Here is a 25738-nt window from a genome sequence, read left to right as displayed (position 1 = left end):
ACCAAAGGGCCTTCAGCAAATGTTTGCCTAGCTCTGTGTGTTTGTCTGCGCTAATGAATAAATGAGCCTGACCTCTGACCTCACGTGAGCTATTTCGAACCCATCTGAAGAGAGACAATGTCATATGTGTCACAAAGTTTGGGTACAAAGGGGAAGATGTGAAAACAAAGAGTGGCTTAGGCCAGAGGGAGGTGCAAGTGTGGAGGCTTGTTTTAGTGCTGCAGTCATTAAAGATGCTGACCGTTCTGTTGAATAAAAACTTAAGACAATCTTAGTCTAAAACTATGGCACAAAGGGCAATGGGTGATATGATTTGTATTATTTGAACATCATTTCATTTCAGTTTAAACCTGATTGACACTGCTGTATCTTTAGTTCAAGCTTGACTACAACATACACACTCTGCACATTAAATGTTTAATGTTTCCAAAAAAAAGGCAGTTTTATTGCAGTTTTAAATAACAAAAAGTTTCCCAGTTTTCAAGGACTCAGACTTACATGTCGATACACGAACGTCATGAAATTAATCGGAAGAATGAGCAAAAATGGAAAACACTCAAACACATGTAACACATTTTCTTCTTATTGTGTCAGGCATGTTTTGTAGAAAAGACAAAGAAAACATTCATCCTGCATAGTCTCACTGCACTGAATGGAAGAAACTCTGTCTTTATGCTTCTAATGCAGGAATCTACAGAGACATCCTAAAATCTGCGTCTACATATGTTTCGAAGTGGGGTTCTGTGGAAAGGTTATGAACAATTAATATCTTACCTGTTGCAGATAGCTGTTTGAGCACCATCGGTTGGGAGAAATGGAGGTTAATTATTGCCTGCTGCAGAAAAACTGGTGATGGTGTTTTTGCATGTTTGTGTGTGCGTGTGCGCGTCTGTTTCATGAGTCTGTTTGTTAGCAAAATATCTCCTGAACCACTGGACCGATGTTAATGAAACTCTCAGAAAGTTACTATTGGATGTACCTCTGCAGCGGATTACCTTTTAGAGCCAGCCCAATTCAAGATGGCCACCCTAACTGGCTGATCTTATAAAACAAAACAGTAGCTGTAATTCAATTCATTTTGCAGCTGCAATGCTAAAATTTGATGTGGTAGTAGCTGAGAGTCATTCACAAAACATACTTTGAGCGTGAGATCTCACAGCATTATTTTAATGGTTTGACCAAATGGCTCCAACTCTGTCATTTTTCAACATAAGATGATATTAGCTTAAAACTCTTGCATGAATGGTGGCGGGTGACATGCATTCCTTCGAGGAATGCTAGGCCTTTCATTTTAACTGGATTAACAAGCTAACAGCTAATCCAAGTAGGGCCAAGACTAAAGTGGATTGTTTCTTTGTAAAGGTTTATAAAATATTCATGAACCAAAATGAAGTTTTTGAGATTGGAGTTGTTTTAAGATGACAGCGATCCACTTAGCTGCAATCAGAATTAATCTATGTTTCTCCGAACTGAGGTCATGATAATAAATGCTAATAATTGTTCATAACTTCTCCACAAAACCCAACTTCCAAAGATCTATCGCTTTAATATAACTGAATAAAGCCTAAACTGTCATATCTTCTAATAATAAAATGCTGTTTGTGTTCATTTGTAAATACTCCTCTTCTAAGATTATTTTTCTCCCCATAAACAAGCTTCATCTTGCTTTTTTTTCTCTCTAGTAATAGTTTACTTTACTAAGGTAAAACTCTTGTAAGCAACAGGCAGAATGGGAGCAGACTGCGAGGACACAGACACAAAGGACAGGGACGCACAGCGAAGACTGTCAGTATTACAGGACCTTATCTGCATAAAACGAAGCCTTGTGATGTACAGAGAGACTGAAACACAACAAATGAGGCAGTACAGCAGCTAATCCTGCATCTTTGCTGAAAAGTTCAAGATGGAGGGATGGGGGTGCTTTTCATAAAGATGTATATTGAGATAGTGCATGTCTCTGCGTTTCCAGAGCAGTCATTTTGTCTTTGTTTTGGAATTGTCTCTGTTGGCAGTGATTCTTTGGCGCCCCCTAGCTGGGAGAGAGTGCAGGGCTGTTTTCTGTGCTGATGTTCACCAGGCACTCACTGGATTTGAGACTAGCCAGAGATTTGCAGCTCGGGAGGGAAGCCAAGGACCCACACAGTCCCACCATGTAGTCCTTTTCTGTGCAAGGTGTGAAAGAAGACCAAAGGGAGTGTCAAACCCCGAAACTTTTAATTAATAATCTCCTTTATGTTGTTGTTGTTGTAAATATGAACAGTAAAGTCTAGTCAGTGTGTTTGAAGTGTCACCTGTGCACCAGGCCCCTCCATTCTGTTTCCTTTGGGAGCCTGAATCTTCCACCGACAGCAGCTCTGTGCTCGGGAAACTCCTCCTGCAGGTCAACAAGAGGACAAGTGAGGAAGACAAATAGCAGGGTGTCCGCAGGCCTGAAAAAAAAAGCCTGGAAAAATAATTAAAAGCTCCACTTATCAGTCATTTTTGCAATTTTCAATTAAAATCGTCCCCTAAAACTGGCCTTCCTGATACCGAATTTCATGTTTTATTATTATTATAATGAATCATCTTTTATGTTTTGTTTTCTGCTTCAATTTCAAGACAGCTTCACGTAATTTCACATGGAAATTAAATTAACTCACAGAGCAGCAGCTGTGGTTTGAGTAAAAATGAGCTCCTTGGAGACTTAAACAGGCTGACCACAGAAAAGTTGCAAACTCTTTTTATATTGCCCATCGCTGAAGCAAAAGACAGACCAATAATGCTTTTGCCAGCATCTGTGTGTATTTGTTTGTCTGTCTGTTTGTAAAATGTCTCACGAACCACTGGAGAAATTTCAATGAAACTCAGAACGTTTATATTGACTGTACATCTACGACAGATTTTGCTGTCAGCCTTTTATAAGATGGCCAATTAGAGAACGCAAAGCTGGATACATCTTAATGAATTTTACAGATATTTGACGAAAATTTAATGTGGTAGTGTCTGAGAGGCGTTCACAAGACCACATACTCCAAGCCCAAACAGATAATGGGAGATCCTGTGAAATATCGCAGCATCACACGAGACTGTGTATAAAGTTAATTTGAAAGTTTAACTACATCTCTTATTTCTCAACTTATTACGATCTTAGTCTAAAATGATGTAAAAATGATGTATGTTTTGAATCAAGTTGACACCAAATGATCACTTTCTGAGCGATTCATTAAAATCCACCCAGTGGGTCATGAGGTATTTTGCTAACAGACAAGCAGGCCTGATGTAAACAGTTAATGCAATCATGTTGCACAATGTGTAGCCCTTTGAGTTTGTGTTGTGAACTACTCTCAGCTACTACTATAACAAATTTAGCAAAACAGCCGTAAAATTGACATTGTAACCATTTTTGTATTCTCATAAATCAGTTGGCTGAGGCGGCTCTCTTGAATTGTGTTGACTCCGAAAGTTAATCAGTTGTAGTTGCAAATTCAGTGATTCTTTTTTTGAGTTTTATTAAAATTTGCACTATGGTTTGTAAGATATTTTGCTAAAAGACAGACAGAAACACACACAGACACGAGCCTGTTTGCATTTAGAGGCGGGTGATAATTATTACTGTTGATTTTATGTTTTAAATTAACCAACTGTTTAGTTTTTTAAAATTATTTCTTCTGGCTCGACACTAAGCTTCCAGGTTTTAATAAAGTGCTGCAGAGTTCCTAACCCAGATTTAGTGGCTTCAGTAATCTCAGCTGTTTTATTTGAGCCATAATCTGAGCCTTCCTAAACAGAGGAAGAACTTTCCCACAGCCAGAGTGTTTTTCAGCGTGATTGCTTAAGGCATGAGAAGAATGAAAAGAATGAGGAAAACATGTAAAACAAAACTGTAAAATTAAACTTTCATAAATACCTTCAAAGATATCTAATTACTTTTGAGAGGAGACGCTTTTATTCAGAGGAGAACAAATATGTTTAGTTCAAGACGAGTTGAGCTTAAATGATGTGAATCTGGATAGAGATCAAAGCACAAATAGTGATTTTTTTTACTATAAAACGACAATAAATAATTCCTGTTGGCTTCAGTGAGAAAGTGTGAGTCAAACCTGCGGAACAGCTTCATGTCGTCTTGGCTGCCGTACGGCTCGAGTGTCGACCACTGGTTGATGAGAGGGATGGATAGGTTTTTGGCCAGATGGTTGGAATCACAAGGAATCAAACTCGTCCTAAAGTAAATTAAAGGAATCAGCATTTCTGTTTTGATTTAATCAGCACAGCCACAAACACCAAAAAAAGATTCAGCTTCAGCAAAGAAAACTACTCTTCTAATAATGGTATGTGATCTGTAGAGACAAACTAAGGTTTTGTTGTTCCGCACTGAGAAACATGTACCTGATCTAAAGCACTCACATCTGCTCCTGAAGCTCCAGGATGACAGCTTCCAGCTCTGATTTCTCCTGCTGGCTCTGACTCTGCGCCTCCTCCAGCCGGGCCTTCAGCTTCTTGTTCTCCGTCTCCACGTTCTTCAGCTGGGATTCTCGCAGGCGCACGAGCTCCTCCAGGTAACCCTGGCAACAGAAAACACACACTTATTTATGCGAGTGCTGATTCAGCAGTCACAGTATTGTTTTTCTATATTTTTTTCCATGTTTTTTGGCATCTAACCATTCGTATATGATTTTTTGTTTGTTTTTGTAGCGGTGATACTTTTTAGAATATTTCACCTCATAAAAAAAACTATCACAATGCAATGACATCTCTTCTAATTTTTCGAAAACATTCTGAAATGTACGTCCGCTAACACTACTACTTATAATGTTATTACTTCTAATGCAGTTTTTACTACTGGTAATACTACTGTTGCTAATGCTAATTCTACCTATGCTAATTTTAGCTATATGCAATGTTCTGCTAATTTTAGTTACAACACTTTAGCTTTTCAAGTATCAATAAAATGTGTTGTCTTTCTTAAAAAATAAAAAATATTAAAAATTAAGAACAAAACAGGCCTCAGTGAGGGAACATTAAAAAATAAAAATAAATTACTATATCAAAGTAGTCATTAAAAGAAAATAACCCAGATATCTAGCTTTTTCCCATTTTTATCTTTTAGCTTACACTTTGCTAGTTTAGCATTTAGATTACATTTTGCTACTTTTGACTAGTATTTTGATCGTTTTAACTAGCAGTTTGCTACTTTCAGTTTGTGTTTTGGTACTTTTAACTATAATTTTGCTATATTTACCTTTCAGATTTCAGAATTCACACTGCAGTTTCACTGATAATGCAATTTCTTTTGTGTTTTTTTTTCTTTTTACATTTAAACATTTAAACTAAACAAAACATTACTGTCACTGATAGTTCTCTTAGTTTTTCTTCTGAATATAACAGCCCCGAGGACCTTCTGAGCATTGACGATCTTGAACCTCTGCTCCATCTTGCGGCACTTTGTGCTCCAGCTCTCCTCGTCGGTGACCAGGGGGACGTACGGGTGTTCAGGGACGCTGTCGTCACTCGTGCTGCTGTCGACGCTCCGACGATCGTCGTCATCGCTCAGGTAGTCGTAGCTGAAAAAAAAAATGCACAGCCGCGTTATCTTCCTGACTTTCAAAGAAGAAACGCACTCCCTGGATCAAAAAATGCACCGCTGAGATTGCAAGGTTTAAAGACTCAGTAGCAGAATGAAAGATAAAAATAATGTTCATCAATTTTATGTCTATTTATTTTCAAAGTACCTTTGTGTAAATTTCAAGTAAGGGGTGTAGTCGATCACTGCTGAAGACTTCCCATCCAGGGCCTCCCCTTTTAGGCAGAAACTATAAAACAAATCAAAAATAAGACCTTAAAATACACATTTAACCCTTCTGTGGCCTTTGGGTCAAATTAACCCAAAATTACAAGGGCTTCTCTAACTCTCTCTCTCTTTATCTTTTGAGGGCTTCAGGAAGGTTAAAATAATCAATCAGAGAATAAAAAGGTAAAGACTCCCCACCTGAAGTCTATGGCTCCAAGTCCTAAAAGCATCCCTGTTAGCACAGTGGCCTCTTCTCTCAACATGATGGCTCCTTCTGCATAAAACCTCCTGAAGACAAGAGGGAAATACTCCCTGTTAGGGCTGAGTGCTGCTGCTGACTGGATGGCTGGGACGGGCTTTTCCTCACCTGGTTGTCCTGCTGTCCCTTAGAGCTGTGGCGATGTACTCAGATAGCCTCTTCTCCATGAGGGCTACTCTCATCCAGGCTCGACCCTGAAGAAACCAGAGGAAATATTAAAACACATTACACATTATATAAGGTATCCTTAATGTTTCTATGATAACTCTTATAATTATCTTCTTGCCTTTGCTTTTGATGTGTTGATGTTTTCCATGCTCTCAATGCTGCTGATGCAGCTGTTGGGGACTTTTGCACAGGCCAGACGGACATAGTCCCAGTAACTCCTATGACCGTCAAACCAGCTACCAGAACCTTTGGGAACAAAGGAAAATAAATATTATAAATTTGTTGTGTGAAGTACACTTATTTCAGTGAACAAGGAACTCTGGGTCATTTACAGAAACAAAACAGAAATGAGTGAAAAAGGCTGAGTCACTATTTACACAGTTGTTTTCCTGCTTATAGATTTTTTTGTACAATTTTTGGGTAACTACTTCAGCAAACTATCAGCTATTTTAACCATTTATTTATTAAAACCTTTAGCTTATTCTGCACATTGTGGCTATGATGTTTGGTTTTTGTAACTCTTATACTTTTTTAAAATATTTGACTTTATTTACATTTTCTTCTCATTAAAACACATTGAAATCTCTTCAAAGTCCTGTGCTCTGAAATCTACTTCATCATAAATCATACTTTTAGCTGCTGTTTTGGTAGCTTTAGCTACTATTCTCATCATTTAGCCTTTACCTTCTGTTTGGCTAAATTTAGCTTTTAGCTACTTTTAGCTCATACCGATTATTTTGCTACTTTCAGCTTTTAGTTTTGTATTCCTAATTTTAGCTTTTGTCCTTTAACAGTTCAGTTTCAGCTTCTTTAAAAAAGCTTCATCGTTTCAGCCCTCAGCATTATCACTGCATGCTTGAGGAAAATGCTAATTTTTGCAGTTATATTTTTGTATTCTTAGATATTCAGGGTTTTGGACCTTTTCAAACATTTTCAAAGTGAATTTTGAAACTTTTCTAGCAACTTTTTGAGGTGATAGCTAACATTTTATTAAACAATAAAACAAGATGATAATTTCACTTTTTTATTGCTAAATTTCGATGTTCTTTGCTTTAAAGAACAAAACTTATATCATTATGTCACATTAAATTATGTTATGTTAAAAAGTTGAGAAATTCAAGGCAACTACAAAAGTGTCAAAGCTTCAGCTCATCAAAAAACCGTCTGTGCTAAAGTAAAACAGTCTTTTGACAAATTACTTAAATTCCTATGAATTCTCTGATCAAATAAAAGAGAAATAAGTGCAGTAGTGTTTGAGGACTGATTATTTCAGTTTCTTGAGCTTTTTTATACAACATGAATACAGATTATATGACAGGGGCTATGAAACATCCAGTTATCTTTATTAGTTTAAACCTTTAAACCTTTCGCCATTTACTGCAAAAGCAACACCATTACACTTTCAAGCCTTTAAAGCCCTTTGCAGACCCAGAAAACACAACGTGCCATTACAATTCAAGGATTTTTCAGGACTTCAAGCACCAACATCCTGCACGTCTTTTAGCGATGTTTCCGTAGTTACGTTCCATACCTTTAAACCGGTGGCTGAGGATGTGTTCGAGGACTGCTGCGAAGTTGATGAACTCTTCGGCCGAGTCGTCGATGGGCTCGGCGGTGTATTTCTCTAACAGGGTCTTAACCGAAAACCTGCGAAGGAAGCAAGGTCAAAGTTCACGCAGAAAGCCTTTGAAATCAAACAATTAGCAAAACATTTTAATTTTCCTCGGGTAATATTAACTTCCTCATGCCCATGGGTGAACATAAACATAACAAATGTGTTTTGCTGATGTTCCATAAAGTATATTTATATAATTCCCCTCTGCGATCCATCATGGTCGTAGCTGTGTCACGGCTTCCATTTCCCGCAGGCTCGTTCTCTCTCATGTCTTTACTTCAGGTCTGATGTCATCAGTTTGCTGTGAGAAAAACATTCAGCTTTCAGGAAGCTCTAACGCCTTAATTTATGGGAGAGCGTTTATGACTCTGCTGTGATGGGATGCATTCCCAGCTGTAAAGATGCCTTTCTGAGGCATCTGTGGAGCCTTCAGAGAACATTTACAGCCAGGCTGCCTCATGTTTTAGGCTGTTAAAACACAGTTTCACTTCATTTCTTTATTTTTAATGACGACCGCGATGCTTTCTTGTTATAAAACAAATACGTGAACCATTTAAACCCATTACTGTGAACTAAATGCATTTCATTTCAAACATTATTTTTTGTTTTTTTTCTAGAAATAACCACACCTCAGTCTTTTCTTGAACACTAAATAATTCAGCAGGTCTGTTTTGTGACCAGGTCACATGCTAGAGTGTGGGGATCCTGTCAGCCTCCAGCAGATGAAGATTTTATTAGCATTTTTATGTTTTTAGCATGCAAGATCGCATCCCGGCCTGGGGCCTTTCTGGGTGGAGTTTGCATGTTCTCCCTGTGCACACATGGGTTTCCTCCCACAGACCAAAAACATGCATGTTAGGTTCACTGGTAACTCTTAAAATTGTCCCTAGGTGTGAGTGTGAGTGTAAATGGTTGTTTGTCTCGTTTGTCTCCATGTGGCCCTGCAATGGACTCGTGACCTGTCCAGGGTGTCCCCTGCCTCTCGCACAGTGACTGCTGGAGGTAGACACCAGCTCCATGTGACCCGGAATGGAGAAGATGGTAAAGAAAATGGGCGGATGGATGAGAATCTGTCCAAGTCAGCGTGACGAAGCTTATATTAACGCAAGGCAAGCAGATTTTACTTGTCATTGTTCTGAAGCAACAATGTCTCTTTTTAGGTTGACTGGCTGACTTTCCTCCAAATGAGCACAATCCACGTTTGTCTTCCACCGAGTATCGCAGGAGCTTGTTCATTTAGTCAGAATTAAACTGTATAGCGCTATCCACAACAGGTAAGATGTTAACTATTCCTAACCTGGAACCACACTTTAAAAGATCTGAGCTATGCCTTCAGGTTTATTAGTATTTTTCCTTTTAGAATTGGGAGAAAAGGCTGATTTGTTGGGAAAAGACGTAACTTAAGTTAAGTTTTCCCACAATAAGCAAAGCAAACGTCAAAGGCAGGAAATAACGTTTTTGCTCATGTCTGTTAGCAAAATATGTCATGAACTACTGTATGAATTTTAATGAAACTTTCAGGAAATAATCACTGGGTGTAGTATGCAACTGATTAGCTTTTGGAGCCAATAAAATTCAAAATGGCTGCCACGACTGATCAACATTAGCCAAAACTTGAAGACTATAACTGTACAGATAATGAGGTAAAATTTGATGTGGTAGTAGCTGAGAGTCATTCGTAACACATACTCTGAGGGTGACATCTTGGACTATCATATGTATGAGACTCATTATTTTTAACTGCCATGTAAAGGTGGTCCAGTCAGGACTTTTTTCTTGTCGTTCAGGCCTGGCAGCGCCTCCCTGCCCTCAGTCCCTGGGGTACCATTCAGTCCTTGCTCCGGGGAGGCTGTCGCCATGGCAACCACGCCATCAGCGCTCAGAAGCTGAAGTGACGTAACTCACGCAGCTAGATCCGAGGCAGACATCAAACAAATAAAACGGCAGGTTGTAGAGCAGGCTTCGCACATGCGCACTTCGTTCATAAAACGAACCTGGATGTCAGATGTTACAATTTGCTGACAGAAAAGCCTAAATCTAAATAAGAAACGATTTCTGTGAGCATTTTTAAAGCGTCTACTGCAGCCTACTAGCTTCAACAGCATCTCAGACTGAGTATTAACCACTGACCTGCAGACGGTGAGGAGGTTTTTTCTCTCCACCGCCACGTTCCGGGCCGACACCTTTTTGGCTCCATCTCCCGTTGCCATCGCCGCCTGCACATAGCCGGGCTCCATCCGGGAGGAGACGGCCCTGGGATGAAAGGACCCCTCCCTGTCGGCCCTCCACTTTCACTCCTGGATGCGGGAGAGGAGGATGCTGCGGGCCCGCATCAGAGCCGCAGACCGGCGGCTGCGGCTCCACGTCGCGTTGGCGAAGGGGGGAAAGAAAGCGTTCAAAACACGGACTCAGAGCGCTGCTTATTTGTTTTTATCTCACATCCAGAGGACTGAGAGGCAGCTCTGCCCTCTCGCGATCTCCCCACCTGCCTCGTGACGTCACAGTGACGTCACCGGCCATCATCTCTGGCATCATTAGACCGAAATAAAAGAGCTGAACACACTTAGTGCAGACTTATCATTGTAATTATCCTACTTTGATGCCAGGAAAAGTTTGAATTAGTCAATCATCTTTGATTTTTAGATATGTTTAAATCAGCTATAGCCTACTGCAGCTTTCCCATTCGGTGAAAACTGTTAAGAAATTAATCCTATTCATTATGCCTTTTCAAATGTGACTTCTTCTTCTTTAATTTATAAGTTATGGTTGTTCTAAACTGTTATGTCTTAGGGAAAGGCAGGTATAAATAATTTGACGTATTACATCTGAAAACCCAGTTCAGTTTAAATCTTTTTTTTTCAATAATTATGATCTGAGACTGTCGTGCCTGTTTCCAACTCCATACCACATGTCTTCCATTAGTAATCAGCACCTCTAACCCTACCCAACACACCCATTGACATGTATTATAAAATTAGACCAAATGTCTCACATTTCTCATTGTTTGGAAGTGAACCCTGCAGGATCCGTTTACAAAGCTGCCATGTTGTATTTTTGGAACCAGAGTCTGTGCAGTACGGAGTCTCTTCTACTCTCCTGCACACAGTCATGATGGTGCATGATCTTTTTAAAGTTAAATGTGTAAACATGCAGCAGGGAGGTAACAACTATGTAAATCAACAAGAGTTCACACCTAAACAAAAGATTATAATTAGCAAAATATCTCATGAACATCCGCAACTGATAACTTTTGGAGTCAGTTCAAGATGGCCGGTACAGCTAATCAACCTTAGCTGCACAAAAATGGCCACAGCTCAGTGAATTTTACAGGTCTTGAGTTAAATTCTGGTGTGGTGGTAGCTGACAGACACTTACAGTACATACTCCTACCTCTAACGGATTGTGTGAGATCTCACAGTGTTGCGTGAGATTGCACCGAATGTTATTGTCAAGGTTTGACGAGAATATCTGAATACTAAGATGATCTTCGTCTAAAGATCCGGTATGCAAACTGGCAGACAAAATGCATTCCTTTAAGAAACTCTATGAGTTTAATGTTACTGAGGTATGTATTTCATATGCATTCATAAATTGCCTCCAGCGATTCTGCATTTGGGTTCATCAACACCTCACTGTGACAGCTGGGACACATTAGAAAACATCAGGCTCAGGGATGCAGATGTGTAAAAGGCACATAGCTCGTTGGAACTTGAGCAAAGATATTCTTTCTTTGCAATTTATTGTCGTGAATTGGTCATTTTGGGTTTGTTTAGTTTTGAATCTGCATCTAATTCTCGATCTTTATCTGTTTATTGCCTTATGGTGATCATTATGTTCTTTATTGTATGAATCTTGTATCTGTTTAAGGTCTTGATTGGACAACTCTTTGTCGTGTTTTAATTGTTTATCCAGCTTGGTTCCTTCTTGTTTTGTTGATTGTTTTATGTTTCTTTTATATTTATATTTCTGCTATGATTTAATAAGTCATTTTGTAGTACTTTAGTAAGTCTTTGCCTTTTTGCATGTAATAACTATTAGAAATTTTGTAAAACATACATTTAATTACAAAGAATAAGAAATAAGAGCACATATTGTTTCACTGTCTTAATGTTTTTTCACTTCTGACCATATATTCAGTCTGTTTTTGAAAGCTTTAATAGATGAAGCAGCTACTAGCACATCCGTTCATTAAACACTGATTTGCAGTTGTTTACAGGTTGTTTGTCTGAAAACGTGTTTACAGTACAAAGGGGATGATGACATTACCTCCCCCACAGTCATCATCCTGATTCATTTCCTCTTCCCAGCATCGTCTTTACTCACCTTGCCTTCATCTTCTTCCTTCTCAGGGAACCAGACGAAACGTTCGGATGTGAGGCTCGGTGTCTGATAATAATACTCATGGATGCACTTTGTTCCCCCAGCCCTTTTCTCTCTAATGAGCTGACAGCAGGTTGCCGCCAAGCCTGCGCTAAGGCTCGAGAGGCTTCTAATTGTTGTTGTCCTGATGGAAGAGGAGCCTCTCATGCATGTGTCTTTGTCTGTTATGCTTTTGAACACATCCTATTTTTGAAAAACCTTTAAATTTAGATTATTGCAGTAAGAAAGAAATATTAGATCTGAGCAATTAGTCTTCTGGTGTTCAGCCTAAAGCTGTCTTGAAGTAGGTTCTGGAGAACGATTGTGCACAAATAATATCTTACCTGTTGTAGATAGCTCTTGGAGCAACCTCAGTTTGAAGAAATAGTTTAGTTCTGACTAATGACTAGTCAGAGCCGGGCCAGAACCAAAGTGGATTGCTGTCGTCTTATAAACTCTATTTTATAAACTTTTAAGTAGTTGTCAGATTTGCATTACACTATTGCTTACATAGAATTCTGTGGTTATTTGTGAGCACAAATATAACAGCAGCAGCAGCAGCTAGCCATAGCACGTCTGGCAGGAATATCATGATATTTACGTTAAAGTAACACAAAATTAATGGACATGTAAAAGTGTTGAAAACTAGTGTTACTTTTGATCTTTGCCCTTCTATTGCTCCAAACTGAGGACTTCAACAGTTCAAAACTATCCCCATCATTTTATCACCCTAATGCAATCTCCTGCTGCTTGGCGAGCATCAATTATTTACATTTATTAACAATTTGAAATTGGAGGCGTAAGAAAGCTTTCAGATTTGCGTCACTCTGCCTTTTCTCTTGATGACTACAAGTCAAAGCTTTGAATACCATTAAATCTCATTTTAAATTTAGGAGGATCCCCAAATATTTGATTGTGATTCTCCCTTTGTGCCTCCTAAAAAGAATAAACGAAAGAATAGATTTTTTTTTCTCAGAATCATAAAAGTAAAGTCTAATTTTTAACTTTTTGCCTTAAAGATAACCCAGTTCCATCTTGCTTAGCTAGGAGAGCTCCGGGTGAATGTAAACCTTTACAAACACACACAGGAAACAGATTTACTGACGTCTTAATTTTGCTTTTGATAGAAGCAGCAGAATATGGAAACTGCAGCGTTTTCATCTTTGCAACAGAGGGCAGACTACCTCCCCTAATTCCCACAATGCAACTCCCTCCATTTGCTCTGCAATCACTAATATTAAACACTGAAACATAAAAAGACTTTCATTTAGGTTGAAACCTTACACAATACTCCAAAACATTTATTAAATTCTCAGTTATTTTTTTTTACACTTTGCACGTGACACGGACACAGAGCAGGCACCTCTATTTCTGGACACCAACACTGTTGTTAAAATATTTACAGATCCCGTTTTGTTTTTTTGTCTGTTTATCTTGTGAACACTGGCGGCTTGAGTTGGAGGTTTTTCACTTATGCTCGAGGTCTCCAAAATAACTCAGGTGTCTGTTGCTCCACGCCGCGGCCTGGGGGGAATGTGTGAAATTCTGGATAGTGTTGTGAAAGGCTCAGGGCAGAGGTTACACGAAGGAAGGAGTTAAGAGTAAAAAGTGCATACATCAGCCTTCAGGGACCTGTCACGTTGATAAATAGGACCGTTTAGTCCTCTTGAACAACAACAGAGAGGGAGATTTGTCTAGACTTGCTGTCTAGACTCCACTGACTCAAACAGAAAGAAAAATCCAGAAATTTTGATGGATGGGTTGCTGAAGCAAAGGTTGGAGTTACTGTATATTTGCTCCATAATAAATACCACGTGGAGAGGAAGGGTCATCGTATGTACAGTTTTGAACTGAGGGTCCCGTCTGCAAGGCTTGGAAAATCAAACACAGGGAAGATGAGAGCAGGGAGAGGAATCAGAACTGGAAAAAAAATGTCACTGTTTATACACCCAGCATGCCCGTAGGCTTCACTAAATTCTTTACAGCATCACACCGTCACTGACTGTTGAACCGAGCCAAGCTTGAATCTGCTCACTCCAGTCTCACACGAATTTAAAGCATAAAAATCAATAATAGGACTCATGCACAGATGGAAATAATTAAATCAGTACAGAAACTGTGTCAGGAACTTCAAAGCTTAAATAACAATAGACCATAAACCATGCATTGCTTATATGTTTGTATTCCTTCACTGTTTATGTGGCTGTAATTTCAGCCCATGCACTAAAAAAATACAGCGAACCATAAACCTCAAGTGTTGACAAAACCACCTCGCAAGGTCTGCTCAGGATCCAGCTGCAGTGATTATAAGATGGTCTCTAATTCCTTCACCGATAAGGGGTTGTCTGAAACTTCTGCCCCGTGGTCGTTGCAGTTATTGTTTTCTTTGTTGGCTCTGGTGTGTCTGGCAAAAACCTCTGACTCAGACCCCGCTGGTTTGCACACAGCCAGGTCCCGCTGGGGGCTGGAGGCCTCCATGGTGCTGGGAGCGTACACACACAGGCTGCTGTGAGCGCGGAGGGACGCTGAGGCGGTGTGGCGCGGCAGCCTGACCCCTGAGCCCACCACTCCTCCTGTAAAGGAAAAAGCTCTGGGATGAGCAACCGGCATGCAGACGCTGTGGGTGGTGGCGTGCGACATCATGCCGCCGTAGTAACAGCTTCCTCCACCGCTGCTGGTTATTCTGGCTTTCTGTTTGAGGTCCAACACCAGGTTACGTCTTAACCAAGCCTTCTTCACCTCTGCCTGCACCTGAGCAGAAGCAGTTAGGCTTTTTAAAAAATATATTTTACTAAAATGATTTGAATAGAAATGTAGTTATAGAACCTTAATTTAACTTTATTACCTCCCCATTGCAAAAGCAGTAGATAAACGCCACAAAAAACCCCTGAGAAAATTAAAGTTTTGTCAAAACAAATCAAATTTAACAATTAACCTAAGTTAGTCACTGCATCAAAATATGTATTCATAGTTCATAACTGTGATCTGACCTGGGAAGAGTTGAAGAACATCTCATAATGCATCTGCACCTGCCACAGCAGCCCGGTGACCTCAGTGTAAGGAAGAGCCATGAACACAATGTAGTGAACTCCAAACAAGGGCATGAGGACTAAAGTGGACTTCAGCAGCTTCCTGCAGCGCACAATAAAGAAGAAAAAAAATTCATGTGGCTTTTGTTAGCTTTTTGTCAGCTTGGAGGAATTATGGTGAACCCCACTTCAAAGGGAGCGTTTGGATGTTTTGAAAAAAGGGGTTTTCTGCAATAATTCAGTAGTAAGTATCTAACCTGCAGTAGACAGCGGTTAGAACAAGTTCAGTTTGGAGAATCTGGGAGGAAATCTCATTAGGGTCAAGCTAAGGTCAGACTGGAGCAGATTTCAGCTGTCTAAAATTACTTTTCCTAGCAGTTCATGCAAACACAGTGTTTTACAACATGGCAATTATGTGTCAGATAGTTACGCAAACTTGATACACCCAACAGAATTTGTTTTTATATATGCATTTCACTGCATATGTTTGGTATTATGATATGTTTCATGTGAGTGTTTGACTCTTACAAATGCATTCATGTTCCCAGGACCACCAGCTGAAATATTCCCACAGCTGTCTGTAATAAACCTCAGTTTGACTCTTCAGTGAGAATTTCTCCCTGATTCTCCAAAGTGAGATCATACTGCTGTCTACTGCAGGTAAGATACTGGCTACTCATAACTATTTCTCCAAACTCCGCTTCAAAAGATCCAACCTAACTTTTTAAAAGTAAGGGCTTTTTGTATTTATTTTCAGAGGGTTAGATGAACAATCACCTGTACTGCTGTCGTGGGTCCAGTTTACCAGTGTTGGTCTCCCACAGTTTAGAGGCCAGTACACGGATTATGTTAATGAAAAGGAGGAAATTCACCTGCACAGGCAGAAATATGAAGTCAGATCTTTTTATTTGGCATATACACTTTAATGTTCTTTAAAACAAGTTAGATTTTTCTTACAACAATGGCTGCCAGAATGGGAACTTGATAGATCCATTTCAGGTTTCCGGCACTGATGTCCCAACATCTGAACGCAGGAATGAGACTGCTCAAGTTAACGTTCATCACACAAATAGAAATCTAAACGTAAAGACACACCACAGGACTCACTGAGTGTCTGCCAGCGAAGCTCGTGCGCTGACCCAGATGGACACAAACACAGCTGGAACACCTGGGATGAGCAGAAAGACAAATTAGCAGAGTGTTTGTGCTGCAACCGTAGTGCGCAGCCCGTTGGAGTGCCACTTACCCCAACCCATGATGGTCAGAGCCCACAGGTAGTTCTTGTCAGATAGGAAGGCCATAAAGATGAGGCTATGGAGGTACAAGCCCTCCACCAGAATCCAGTAATGATTGGTTGCCAGGAAGTACAGGAAGAGGGTAACAGCAGCTTTACAACCAGCCTGATGGCAGCAGTTACGGGAAAGGAATCAACCCATTACTGTGAGCTCTGTTTGTGCACTGGGGTCTAGTAATTAATCTGCTATTTTGGTACATTTATTTACACAAATTCCTGCCGAGATCTAGACACACCACTGTCATGTTTAAAGCCAATTTAGCAGGCTTAGCTAAGCATAAAGACAAGTAGTGTAAACATTGACTACATGTCTATTTGTCTATAAATTCAAAATGTTGTAATTTTTGCTGTAAGTTTTTTTAAATAAACTGTTTTGATAAGACAAGCAAACATGCTAGTGGCTGTAGCTTCCTATTTAAAATTACATGAATATTAATCTTCTGGTACTTATTTTAATCCTATTATTTCAACTCTTAACAAGAAGACAACCATATTATCCAAATTAATTTAACTATTTCTTCAAAACACATCAGAACAGGTATCACCTGTGGGAAACTCAAAAAAACTCAAAATTTTGTTTCCCAACATTCAACAATGAGTGTGACTGAGCTACATCATCCGGGACACTATCCCGATGCAATTACTACTAAACACTGCAACAACTGTGCAAATTCAAAAATTTTTAAGGAAGTGTATTTTATATTTACCATATGAGGTCTCACTGTTGTAAACTCAGAGTCGGTTTTGTTGCCATCGAACACGGAGTAGAGCACGGCATCTTTCACAAAAATGCTCACGGCTCGACAGATGAAGGAGGTGAAGAGGTGAATGTGAATGTAATTGCGTGTACAGTGGAGACGCCTGGGGAGAGTTTGTGACGCAAACGAAACAAAAGAGAAATTCATACTAGATGAGATTCAGATCTTATAATGATGCTGTCCAGAACACAGAATACTAACATTAGAAATTAATATCAGTTCACGTGTGACAAAATGAATAGAAATTTACTGGTTTCTTACTTAAAATAGCACAAGATGGAGACGGCCACCAACAGGGATGCTAGAGAAATGGAGTAGCCCACAGTGTACATGACATGAAGTCGTTGAAACACCTTCTGAAACAAAACCCAGGCACTTTTAAAGTGTTTATCTGTGCAGATTTATCTATTTTTTGTAACATTATAACAAAAAAATAGAATATATTGTCAATCTTATACATATCTAGATAAACACAAGAATGTTTTCATCACTGAGAGTGGGACATTACAGATTTTTCATTGTCTTTTAACCCTTCAAAATGAGAAAATGCATGTGCAAACTATATTCTTAATGTTTGGTTTCTTTATAGGACAACAGACATATCTCTATATGTTTTGGTGCCTAAATACACACCTCCTCGAGGCCTCTGTGGTTGGACATAAGGTACCGGGTGCACTCGGTGTAGTTTGCCCAGGTTCGGTTGTTACTGGGCACCAGTTCCCAGTTCCCGGACACGTCACACTGGCGGTAGGCTCGTCCTAAATCACAGGGAGGTGGGACCAAGTCAGAGGAAGTACTGGCAGCCTTTCGACCCTGAGGGACTCCACCGTGACATCAATTCTGTGTTTTCTTCCATAACAGACTACATTCAAGCCAGAAGGAAATAAATCCAGGATATTATTTGTGGGTGTTAGTTTCTCTGAAAGTTGCCTACCTCTGTGGTTAAAGTCGTAGATGTACTCAGGACACAGCACTGACACCAGCTGACCCGGTCTGCTTCGCGGCCAGCAAATAATCCCATCCCACTCTGGAACACAGTCACCGTCTTCAAAAATAACAAGAATCAGTTATCAGCTGGGGTAAAATAAATAAAAGGCAGGATTGTCCTGTGAATTCTTATCAGTTGATGTTTTATTTTTCTATTTTTAATGTTCATTTTGCTGATTTTCTGCAGTGCAACACACGTAAAATATCACTGTCGATCACTGCTCTTTAAATAATAGGGTTCGTATTTTAGTGGGGATTCCAAGTCCTGCTCTGGAAGAGCTCATATCTTACTTTCTGACAGAAGTTGTAGTGCTTATATAAACCAGATCCTGTCCGAAAGGAATATCCTGTAATGTGGGGATCCCTCGGGGTTCTGGTTTGGGACCAGAACCCCTCTTGTTTTCTACACTCTCTCAAGGACAGATAAATTTAGCAATATTTCTCAACACACTTATGCAGATGGCATTCTGCTGAGAGAATCTGAGCTCCTACAATTGTTTAATTTACTTGTTTGCCCATTAAATCTTCGGAAATAGCTAAAAGAGAACATTCAGTTCAACTTTAAAAGGACATGATGTCAGATCATTACTCCTGACAGAATAACTCCGACAACAAATTGGCCATTTAGGCTCATCTGTCCAGTCAGCTCTGAGTAAAGTAGGTCTGTTTGACCAGTTTATGTTTCTAGACAGTCGTTCCAAACAATTGGTCCGCTGTTATCTTTAAGTGCCAAAAAGTCTAAACGGCTAAATTAGTTTCCAGAAAAAAAGAGGGCCTTTTCACATCACTGATGCGAAGACGAGGCCCTTATTCTTAATGGTCTGGTCTTTGGATTTTCTGTAAACTCAGGAACGTTAGAGGTGCACTTTAAAGCACAAACCGTTTCTACTTGAATGAGTTCTTTAAACATCTTACTTCTGCTCATCTGACTTAATCATCCCAGTCAGTTTCAGCCGCTTTCAAAGTTGGTTCGCTAACTTTACATGTGTTGTCTTCAGGGAAGCTTTCTTCTTTCTTTAAAGTATTTTAAAAGTGGCTCTTGTACAGACAAGTGTGAGAGTCAAGTTTGAGAGATATATTGACATTTTTCCTTTTTTTCGCTATATGATATTTTTCTCCAGGGTTGACTCATGATTTATTGTAAAGCATTAAATCAGAAGCGACAGCTGCCTGCAGGGCTTAAATCTTCTTCTCAATGACAACTCTTGTTTTGGTGCTGCCCCGTCCTTCATTTACAGCCTGGATACAAAAGATAAATGAACCCCTTCTTAGAAAAAATAAAATAAAGAAGGCACCCCTGTGTGTTTTGGATGAACCATACACATTTGATACAGTAGAGAAGTTTAACAGAAAATCACTTTTGTTTTCTTGTTTTTGAGTGTGTCATTTTAGCTGCTTATATATTAAAAAGTTCTGCTCATTCAAGGGAGATCAGTGCTATGACTTTTATAGTTAGTTTAATATATAGCCAGCTTTTGAATGACATTGTGCAACTTTTAGCCTTTGCTATTTTTAGGTGTTACGTAGCATTTTGTCCCTTTTAGTTTTTAGCTCCTTTTAGCGTGTCTTTGTTTTAACTTGAACTGTTTCGTGTTTGCATTTTCTGCAAATAAGAAGTTTCTCTAGTTTGATTTGTTCACCAAATGTTCAGGAAAAAAGTTTAAATCAAGGATTTCTTTCTTTTCTTTTTTTTTCTGTAGTAAATTTTAGTTGTTTTTAGTCCCACATTGTGAAGCAAAGTTTGCTTTCGGTTCATAAAATAGTTTATAAACAGTTTCTTGTTCGATTTCTTTCACCAACTGCTTGATTGAAGATGTTAAAAATATTTTTTCTTCTTATCAATAATAGTAATAAATAATGAAGATTAGGAGGAAATTTGTCATATTACAGATAAAAAGTTCACCTTCTGTCAGTTGTTTTCTTTGTAGATTTGTCATAACTCAGAGGATCAGAGTATCTGCTGTACAGATTTGGAAACTTTTTAAACACAGCATTGACCTCAGACTCAGTTTTCTCTTATGTTTCTTTTCTAACATCAATCTGTGGCTCTATCTAATGAAATCTTTGCCAGATGCTACAATGAATCATCTCAACTATCGTTTCTACTTTATAATCCAAATTAAAAAAAAATCTGCTGAGATACTGCTCAGCAGGATATTGGATGGATGTTATATCTGATTCCAAATAAATAACAGGGGTTATAATTATTATATATTTTTTTTCTGGTTACATATTTAGACATGCACTCACTGACTCGACTGGGAAAGGTCAGTGTGATCCTGAAATGATTAAAAGCAGCCCAGAAACCTTTAATGAGGGCCATCTGTGCCCGGATGCTCCGCTCACACCTGGCGTGAGCACCAATCAGGACGTAGATCTGCTCATCTCGGGTGATGACGTCATCAGAGTCTATCTGCAAAAGATGGATCAGATAAAAAATATTTATATATATTAAAACAAACAAACAGATTGGAGGGCGTTCGGCAGACAAGTGAAACAAATAAATAAGGTGATTTATTTTAAGCATCAAAAGCTGATATGAGAAAAATTCCCATTAAACATCTGCCAGAGGTCTGTTTCCAAGTGGGGCGATCTGTCATCTGCAGGCACTCTCCAGGGTCTGATGTGCTGCCTCCAGGTGTTGCGAAATTTTTGTGCGAGGGTGCGGTATGTAGTGATCCCCCGCTAACCCCTTTCTGCCCAGCGGCGGAGCTGGGGCTGGCCACATGAGGGCCGTCGTCCCCAGCGCCGTGGGCCGTGGCTATGCGCTGGTGAGGGCCTGAGCTTCACAAACAACTTTTTGTTCCCGGCTACATTTCACAACACAGCAGCAAAACAAACAGAGACATCCGGAGAACAAGAGGTTACAGAGGATGTCAATCAATTCGCGCCCGAGAGTTAAGATAGCTGCTTGGAGATTATTTGGCGTGAAACTGCACTGACTGTGTCACTCATCGTGTACGGCTTTTCCAGTCTGAAACTGGCATTTTTTCATACATTTAGGTAATTATGTATTCATGAATAATAAGACTTTAAAGGGAAACCTACGGAAATAAATGATACAAATGCTCGTTCTGACAGCTGCTCTCCTCAGAAGACAAACAAAATTCTTGTCAAACAGACTGAATTCCATCTGGAGCGATTCATGAAACTGGATATGTGTTAAGTGATCCTCCTGGCATAGGCCATAAAAAATAAACTGCCAGTGGGAGAGCCGTGTTTTCAATCAGCACTCAAGGAGCAGCTTTGGCGATTTGCTTCGGGAGGGAAAGGTCAATACAGAAGCTCGGCATTGAGGGGATCAAACCTCTCATTGTTGTAAGATAGTACAGACTGGTCACACTGTGGCCGTATCCACATTAATTACAGCGCGTATGGCAAATGTTTGTGTCTGTTTCTTTGGCAACAATCATCCTTTAACACGTATCGATTTTGTGCTTCGTTCAAAACAATCAACATCTGTATACGAAGAGGTCACTCACGTTCCTTTGCACAGAGGGGCTTTCTGCTGACAGATATTGCATTTTTGCAAAACAATTAGTCTTTGGATCCACTCCCCCCTTTGTGCTGTAAGAGCATTAACCCTCTCGGGCCTCATCTTTAGGCAAAGTGATTTTCAGGCCGACTGATCCAAAGATTGTAAGTCTGTCAGGAGTCGACACTCGGGAATCGACCTGAGGAAGATTAAGTGATGAGGAGACGGGGCTCAGAGGTGACTGCTGTCAGGATTAGTGGCTGGAGGGTAATGCTTTACCGAGTGAGAGTCTGGAAAGGTTACAGTCGACGACGGGGGCTCGTGACGTAATTCAGACAGGTAATTTCTAATGGAGAAAACTGGAGGCAGATTCTTTAAGGATGGGGTAACTCCGCTGTTCAGTCAATTCATCACTTTCAGGAGAAGGGGAAGCTGCACAAATAGGAGCTTCTGAGGCTCCACAGACCCGAGACATTATCTGCAAACAGTGAAGATTAATGAAGCGCCACAGATGTAGACAACCATCAAAAAATTCCTCCAAGAGCACAGTGACAGCTCATCCAGGAAGTCCCGAAACGTCCAGGAGGGAACATCAAAGAAACCCATGGCCTCTCTCACCTCATTAAAGATCAGATTACACTATCTGAAAGACGTAAAGTAAAAGTAGCATCTAAAGAACGAACACCAGGGAGATGGAGGAACAGTCAACCTTTTTAGGAGAAAGTTTTAAGCGTAAGAAATCAAGAACAGGTTGTAAGGAGGACAGAGTTTTTGATACTGTAAGCCAGAAGAGGAACTCAAAATCAAATCGTTTTTCTTTAAGAAAATCAGTGCGCGCGTACTAGAAAACATGAAATCATTACTTCAGCAGATAACCCTCAGGCTGTGTGAAGTCAGTGGTCTTAAAGCTGGAGCTCGATTCAGCGAGACGACGGTTGTAAAGTCAATTTCCTTCTGATCGCCTGAAATGATTTCCAGTGAAAATCTGACCCCATGAAGGGACGATGAAGCAACAAGCCACGCGAGCGTAAAATACTTCCCTGCTCGTCTTGCAGAGAGACAAGTTTTCTGTAAATCACCGAGATCCGATCAGCGATTGTTTTCGTTTCCAACTACAGAGTTGGGTCAGTGCACATATTTGGTCATGTTTTACCTCTTCTGTGTGGTCACGTTTCTTCTTTATTGCTTGTTTATCCGACACTTTATGGTCTCATTTTACTATTCAATATTTATCTGTAGTCATTCTTTTTTTTTGTTGTATCGTAATATTGGTGTTTTGTTGTGGTTATTTTATGCATTTCATTGAGATCACCTTAGGGGTCATTATAGTCCTTTTCTTCAGCCATTTTATTTATTTAAATGTTGCATCTCTTAACCTTTCTAATCGTCATTGTCTGATGATGATTCAACTCAATCAAGTTAACTATTTTCATCACTTTCTATCTGAGTTCTTCTGTAGTTAGAAATCCTGCTGCTCCATCCATGATTTACCCCAAAATAAAAAATACTGTTCAGAAGCTGAACATTTCCAAACATCCAATCCTCTAATGTGTTTTTTAAAAAACTGTACCTTTTTTGTTTCCGGTCTTAAACTACCCCATACTTACAAGTTTCACTAAGTTTTATTGCACTAACTGGGCGATCCCTGCAAAATCGTACAAGCAGATGTAAGACAAGTAAAGTAACACATGGCGTGAAACCTTGTTCAGATCAAAAACTAAAACACGGTTAAATGTCCCGGCTCAGTCACTTGAAGGTTAATAGTTGTCTAAATATTAAGTCAGTTTATGTGTTTTTTTATCAGTTTGATCGGTTTGTGTCTCGATTTATTTTTTTGTAATCTTACGGTATTTGTTTTTATTACATTTCTGCGGTGCTCTTTCAGTGTTGCGCCATTAAAATGTGTCTCTTATCTGGGTTTTCTGTATTTTTTCTGAGATAAATCCTGTCCTGCCCACGTCCAAACCTCGGTGAGATGCCTTTATAACAAAACCAAAACAGAGCAGCTCGTGTCTGCAGTCCCACACAGTCAGATCCGGTGATAATTCCAGCTCATTTATCAAAAAATGGCTTCAGTTGTTTCTCCTAAAGGTGGCCCCTCTTCACTTATAGGTAATAGATAAGTCTATATGCCTTCAATAAACATATGCTATCAGCTCAAGATTGTGCTTTGTGTTTATTCAGGCTGCTTCTCTTTTAGATAAAATTCTTTTTTGAAACAATGTCACACAGTTTAGACTGAGAAACATGTCAAATATTAGAAAATGATGTGTATTTTCAGCTCTTTACTGTAAAACAAAAGGCTTTGTGTTTGATTCACAGCAGAATTACTGCAGAAAATAAATACACTTTGTCTTCCTGATGAATATTTGGCAGATTTTTCTGAAGACAGAGATGAATTTATCTAAAATTGGAACCATCGGAGAGAGCGTCACCAGTGGGTGAAATTTTCCAACTTTGGTCTTAATTGTAGTCGTTTTGAAGCAACAATTCTGACTCAGTGTTTTAATAACATGTAGGGTGTGTTACTTGTCTGTGAAATGGTTAATTTTAGACCCTGTAAAACACCCATTTGATGAGGATTCATTGAAAATTTACAGACCGTTGATCTCTGCAGTCCTTGAACACAACTGCAGCAAAAAGTAATGTTCAGACTTAGAAATGATGCATATATTTGAGCAAAATATATGCAGAAATCATTTATATTTTAGCCATTTTCTCATATTTGAAGCAAAATTAGAGCAAATTTCATTAGAGCATATATTTTACATTACATACACAATGTGATTTATTTGTTAATGTTAAAGTATGTTCTTTGTAAAAAAAAAAAAGCCATTTCTTTCCAGAAATTTAGCATTTTATAGCATTATTGGCTAAAGGTAAAGAGTTATTCATTGTTATATTTTTAAATGATTAGCAAATAGCATAACATGTGAGATTTACACAATACATTTATAAATCTGACAAATACAGCAACTTAGGGTAAAAACTACAAAAATCAAAAAGCTGTACTTTTCATAAATGCAGTTTTTACTGTAGTTGACAATAAAATTGTAATAATTTACAGTAAAAACTGTACAGTTAGATGACTGTAAAACTGGCAGTAAGTGGCTGTCAACCCTGCTGCCAGTTCGTTACAGTGCAGAAACCTGTTAAATTAAAAGAGAATTAGTAAAAGTAAATGTTAACTCAGGTGTCAAAAAGTTTATGTGAATACTCACCAGTGCAGTAACTGTTATCACACAGTGGAAAAGAGCCAAAGTACCGATTCCCTGGGTGGATAACATGACTTCTTCTCAAATATAGCCTGAAAGGGAACCACGCACAACTTTCCACGCCGTCTCAGATGATGTTCTCCACAGGTTGGTCTGATCTGACTTCTTGGGGGTTTTATGTTTCTTTTGAGTCCCATCAGTGCTCCAGTTTTTTTTTTCTTTCTTTTTTCTGTTATCAGTCAACAAGAACTGCCTTCAGAGAATTTCTTCATATCTTTGAATAACTTTTCAAGTTTTCATCTTATTCCTTTATTCTGCTGACATTCCCGTTCAGGTCTGAGGGACATGCAGCCGTCACAGTCTGTGGGGAGGACGGAGGAGCAGAGAGGAGGAAACCTCCTCTTTTTACAGCTCTTTGGACTGTAGATGGGTTGGCCTTCATTGGCTGACGCTTCCATGGGCTTAACTCTTTGTGCTCCTCTGCTGTGGTCATTTTGTCTTTGTTTACCATCCTGCTTTTGTTTTTTGTCTCCTCTGCTTTAACTCATGTATTATTTTTATTTTATTTTTTTGCCTCCAAACCTCTCAGAAAAGTAGTAATGTTAGGTGTTTTACTGGCACCTTTCATGGCTCTCAGTGTTACCTTTACAGCACATGAAATCAGTTTTACTATCATGCTGATTATTGCCCATGAAGTGACCCCCCTCCTCTCCTTCCCCTCCTCCATCTCCTCCTCTTCCTCCTCTCTCCCACGCTCCCACACACAAACACACAAACACACACATAATTCAAACATGCAATATTCAGAAACT

At 39.4% G+C, this 25738-nt stretch overlaps 2 protein-coding genes across 3 annotated transcripts; both read right to left on the bottom strand.

Moving 5' to 3' along the window:
• Positions 1-1334: 1334 nt before the first annotated feature.
• On the bottom strand, positions 1335-12473 carry rundc3ab (RUN domain containing 3Ab). Its single transcript, XM_017434254.3, has 11 exons — positions 9940-12473; positions 7726-7841; positions 6313-6440; positions 6135-6220; positions 5966-6055; positions 5709-5789; positions 5375-5540; positions 4384-4541; positions 4080-4199; positions 2292-2374; positions 1335-2163 (listed from the first exon to the last, which is right to left on the bottom strand). The coding sequence occupies exons 1-11, from the start codon at positions 10044-10046 to the stop codon at positions 2030-2032; spliced, it is 1269 nt and encodes a 422-aa protein (XP_017289743.1). The 5' UTR covers positions 10047-12473; the 3' UTR covers positions 1335-2029.
• A 1859-nt stretch (positions 12474-14332) lies between these two features.
• Positions 14333-25325, bottom strand: pth3r (parathyroid hormone 3 receptor). Of its 2 annotated transcripts, none has more exons than XM_017433962.2 (13): positions 24933-25325; positions 20544-20649; positions 18184-18294; positions 17883-18007; positions 17511-17602; positions 17199-17352; positions 16444-16597; positions 16305-16365; positions 16155-16221; positions 15975-16069; positions 15159-15300; positions 15014-15055; positions 14333-14919 (listed from the first exon to the last, which is right to left on the bottom strand). In XM_017433962.2, exons 1-13 carry the CDS (start codon positions 24996-24998, stop codon positions 14473-14475), a joined length of 1662 nt encoding a protein of 553 aa, XP_017289451.1. In that variant the 5' UTR covers positions 24999-25325; the 3' UTR covers positions 14333-14472. The 2 variants fall into 2 exon arrangements, with proteins under 2 accessions (XP_017289451.1, XP_017289446.1); XM_017433957.2 differs by having other exon boundaries at positions 17511-17605; positions 24933-25324.
• Between the last annotated feature and the right edge of the window lie 413 nt (positions 25326-25738).

Source organism: Kryptolebias marmoratus, linkage group LG17 (genome assembly GCF_001649575.2).
Source record: "Kryptolebias marmoratus isolate JLee-2015 linkage group LG17, ASM164957v2, whole genome shotgun sequence".
Taxonomy (NCBI): Eukaryota; Metazoa; Chordata; class Actinopteri; order Cyprinodontiformes; family Rivulidae; genus Kryptolebias; species Kryptolebias marmoratus.
The sequence above is the reverse complement of the archived record's forward strand: the minus strand, read 5'-3'. Positions and strand labels throughout refer to the sequence as shown.

Excerpts from the sequence above, each read along its gene's own strand:
- rundc3ab (XM_017434254.3), bottom strand. The coding sequence starts at position 10,046 with ATGGAGCCCGGCTATGTGCAGGCGGCGATGGCAACGGGAGATGGAGCC. Across the intron at positions 6,221-6,312 it reads TCAACACATCAAAAGCAAAG|GGTCGAGCCTGGATGAGAGT; the intron begins GCAAGAAGATAA and ends TGGTTTCTTCAG. Across the intron at positions 4,542-5,374 it reads AGATCGTCAATGCTCAGAAG|GGTTACCTGGAGGAGCTCGT; the intron begins GTCCTCGGGGCT and ends TTCTGTTGCCAG.
- pth3r (XM_017433957.2), bottom strand. The coding sequence starts at position 24,998 with ATGTTATCCACCCAGGGAATCGGTACTTTGGCTCTTTTCCACTGTGTG. Across the intron at positions 16,366-16,443 it reads TCTGACCATCATGGGTTGGG|GTGTTCCAGCTGTGTTTGTG; the intron begins GTAAGTGGCACT and ends TGCTCATCCCAG. Across the intron at positions 15,301-15,974 it reads GACCCACGACAGCAGTACAG|GAAGCTGCTGAAGTCCACTT; the intron begins GTGATTGTTCAT and ends TGTGCGCTGCAG.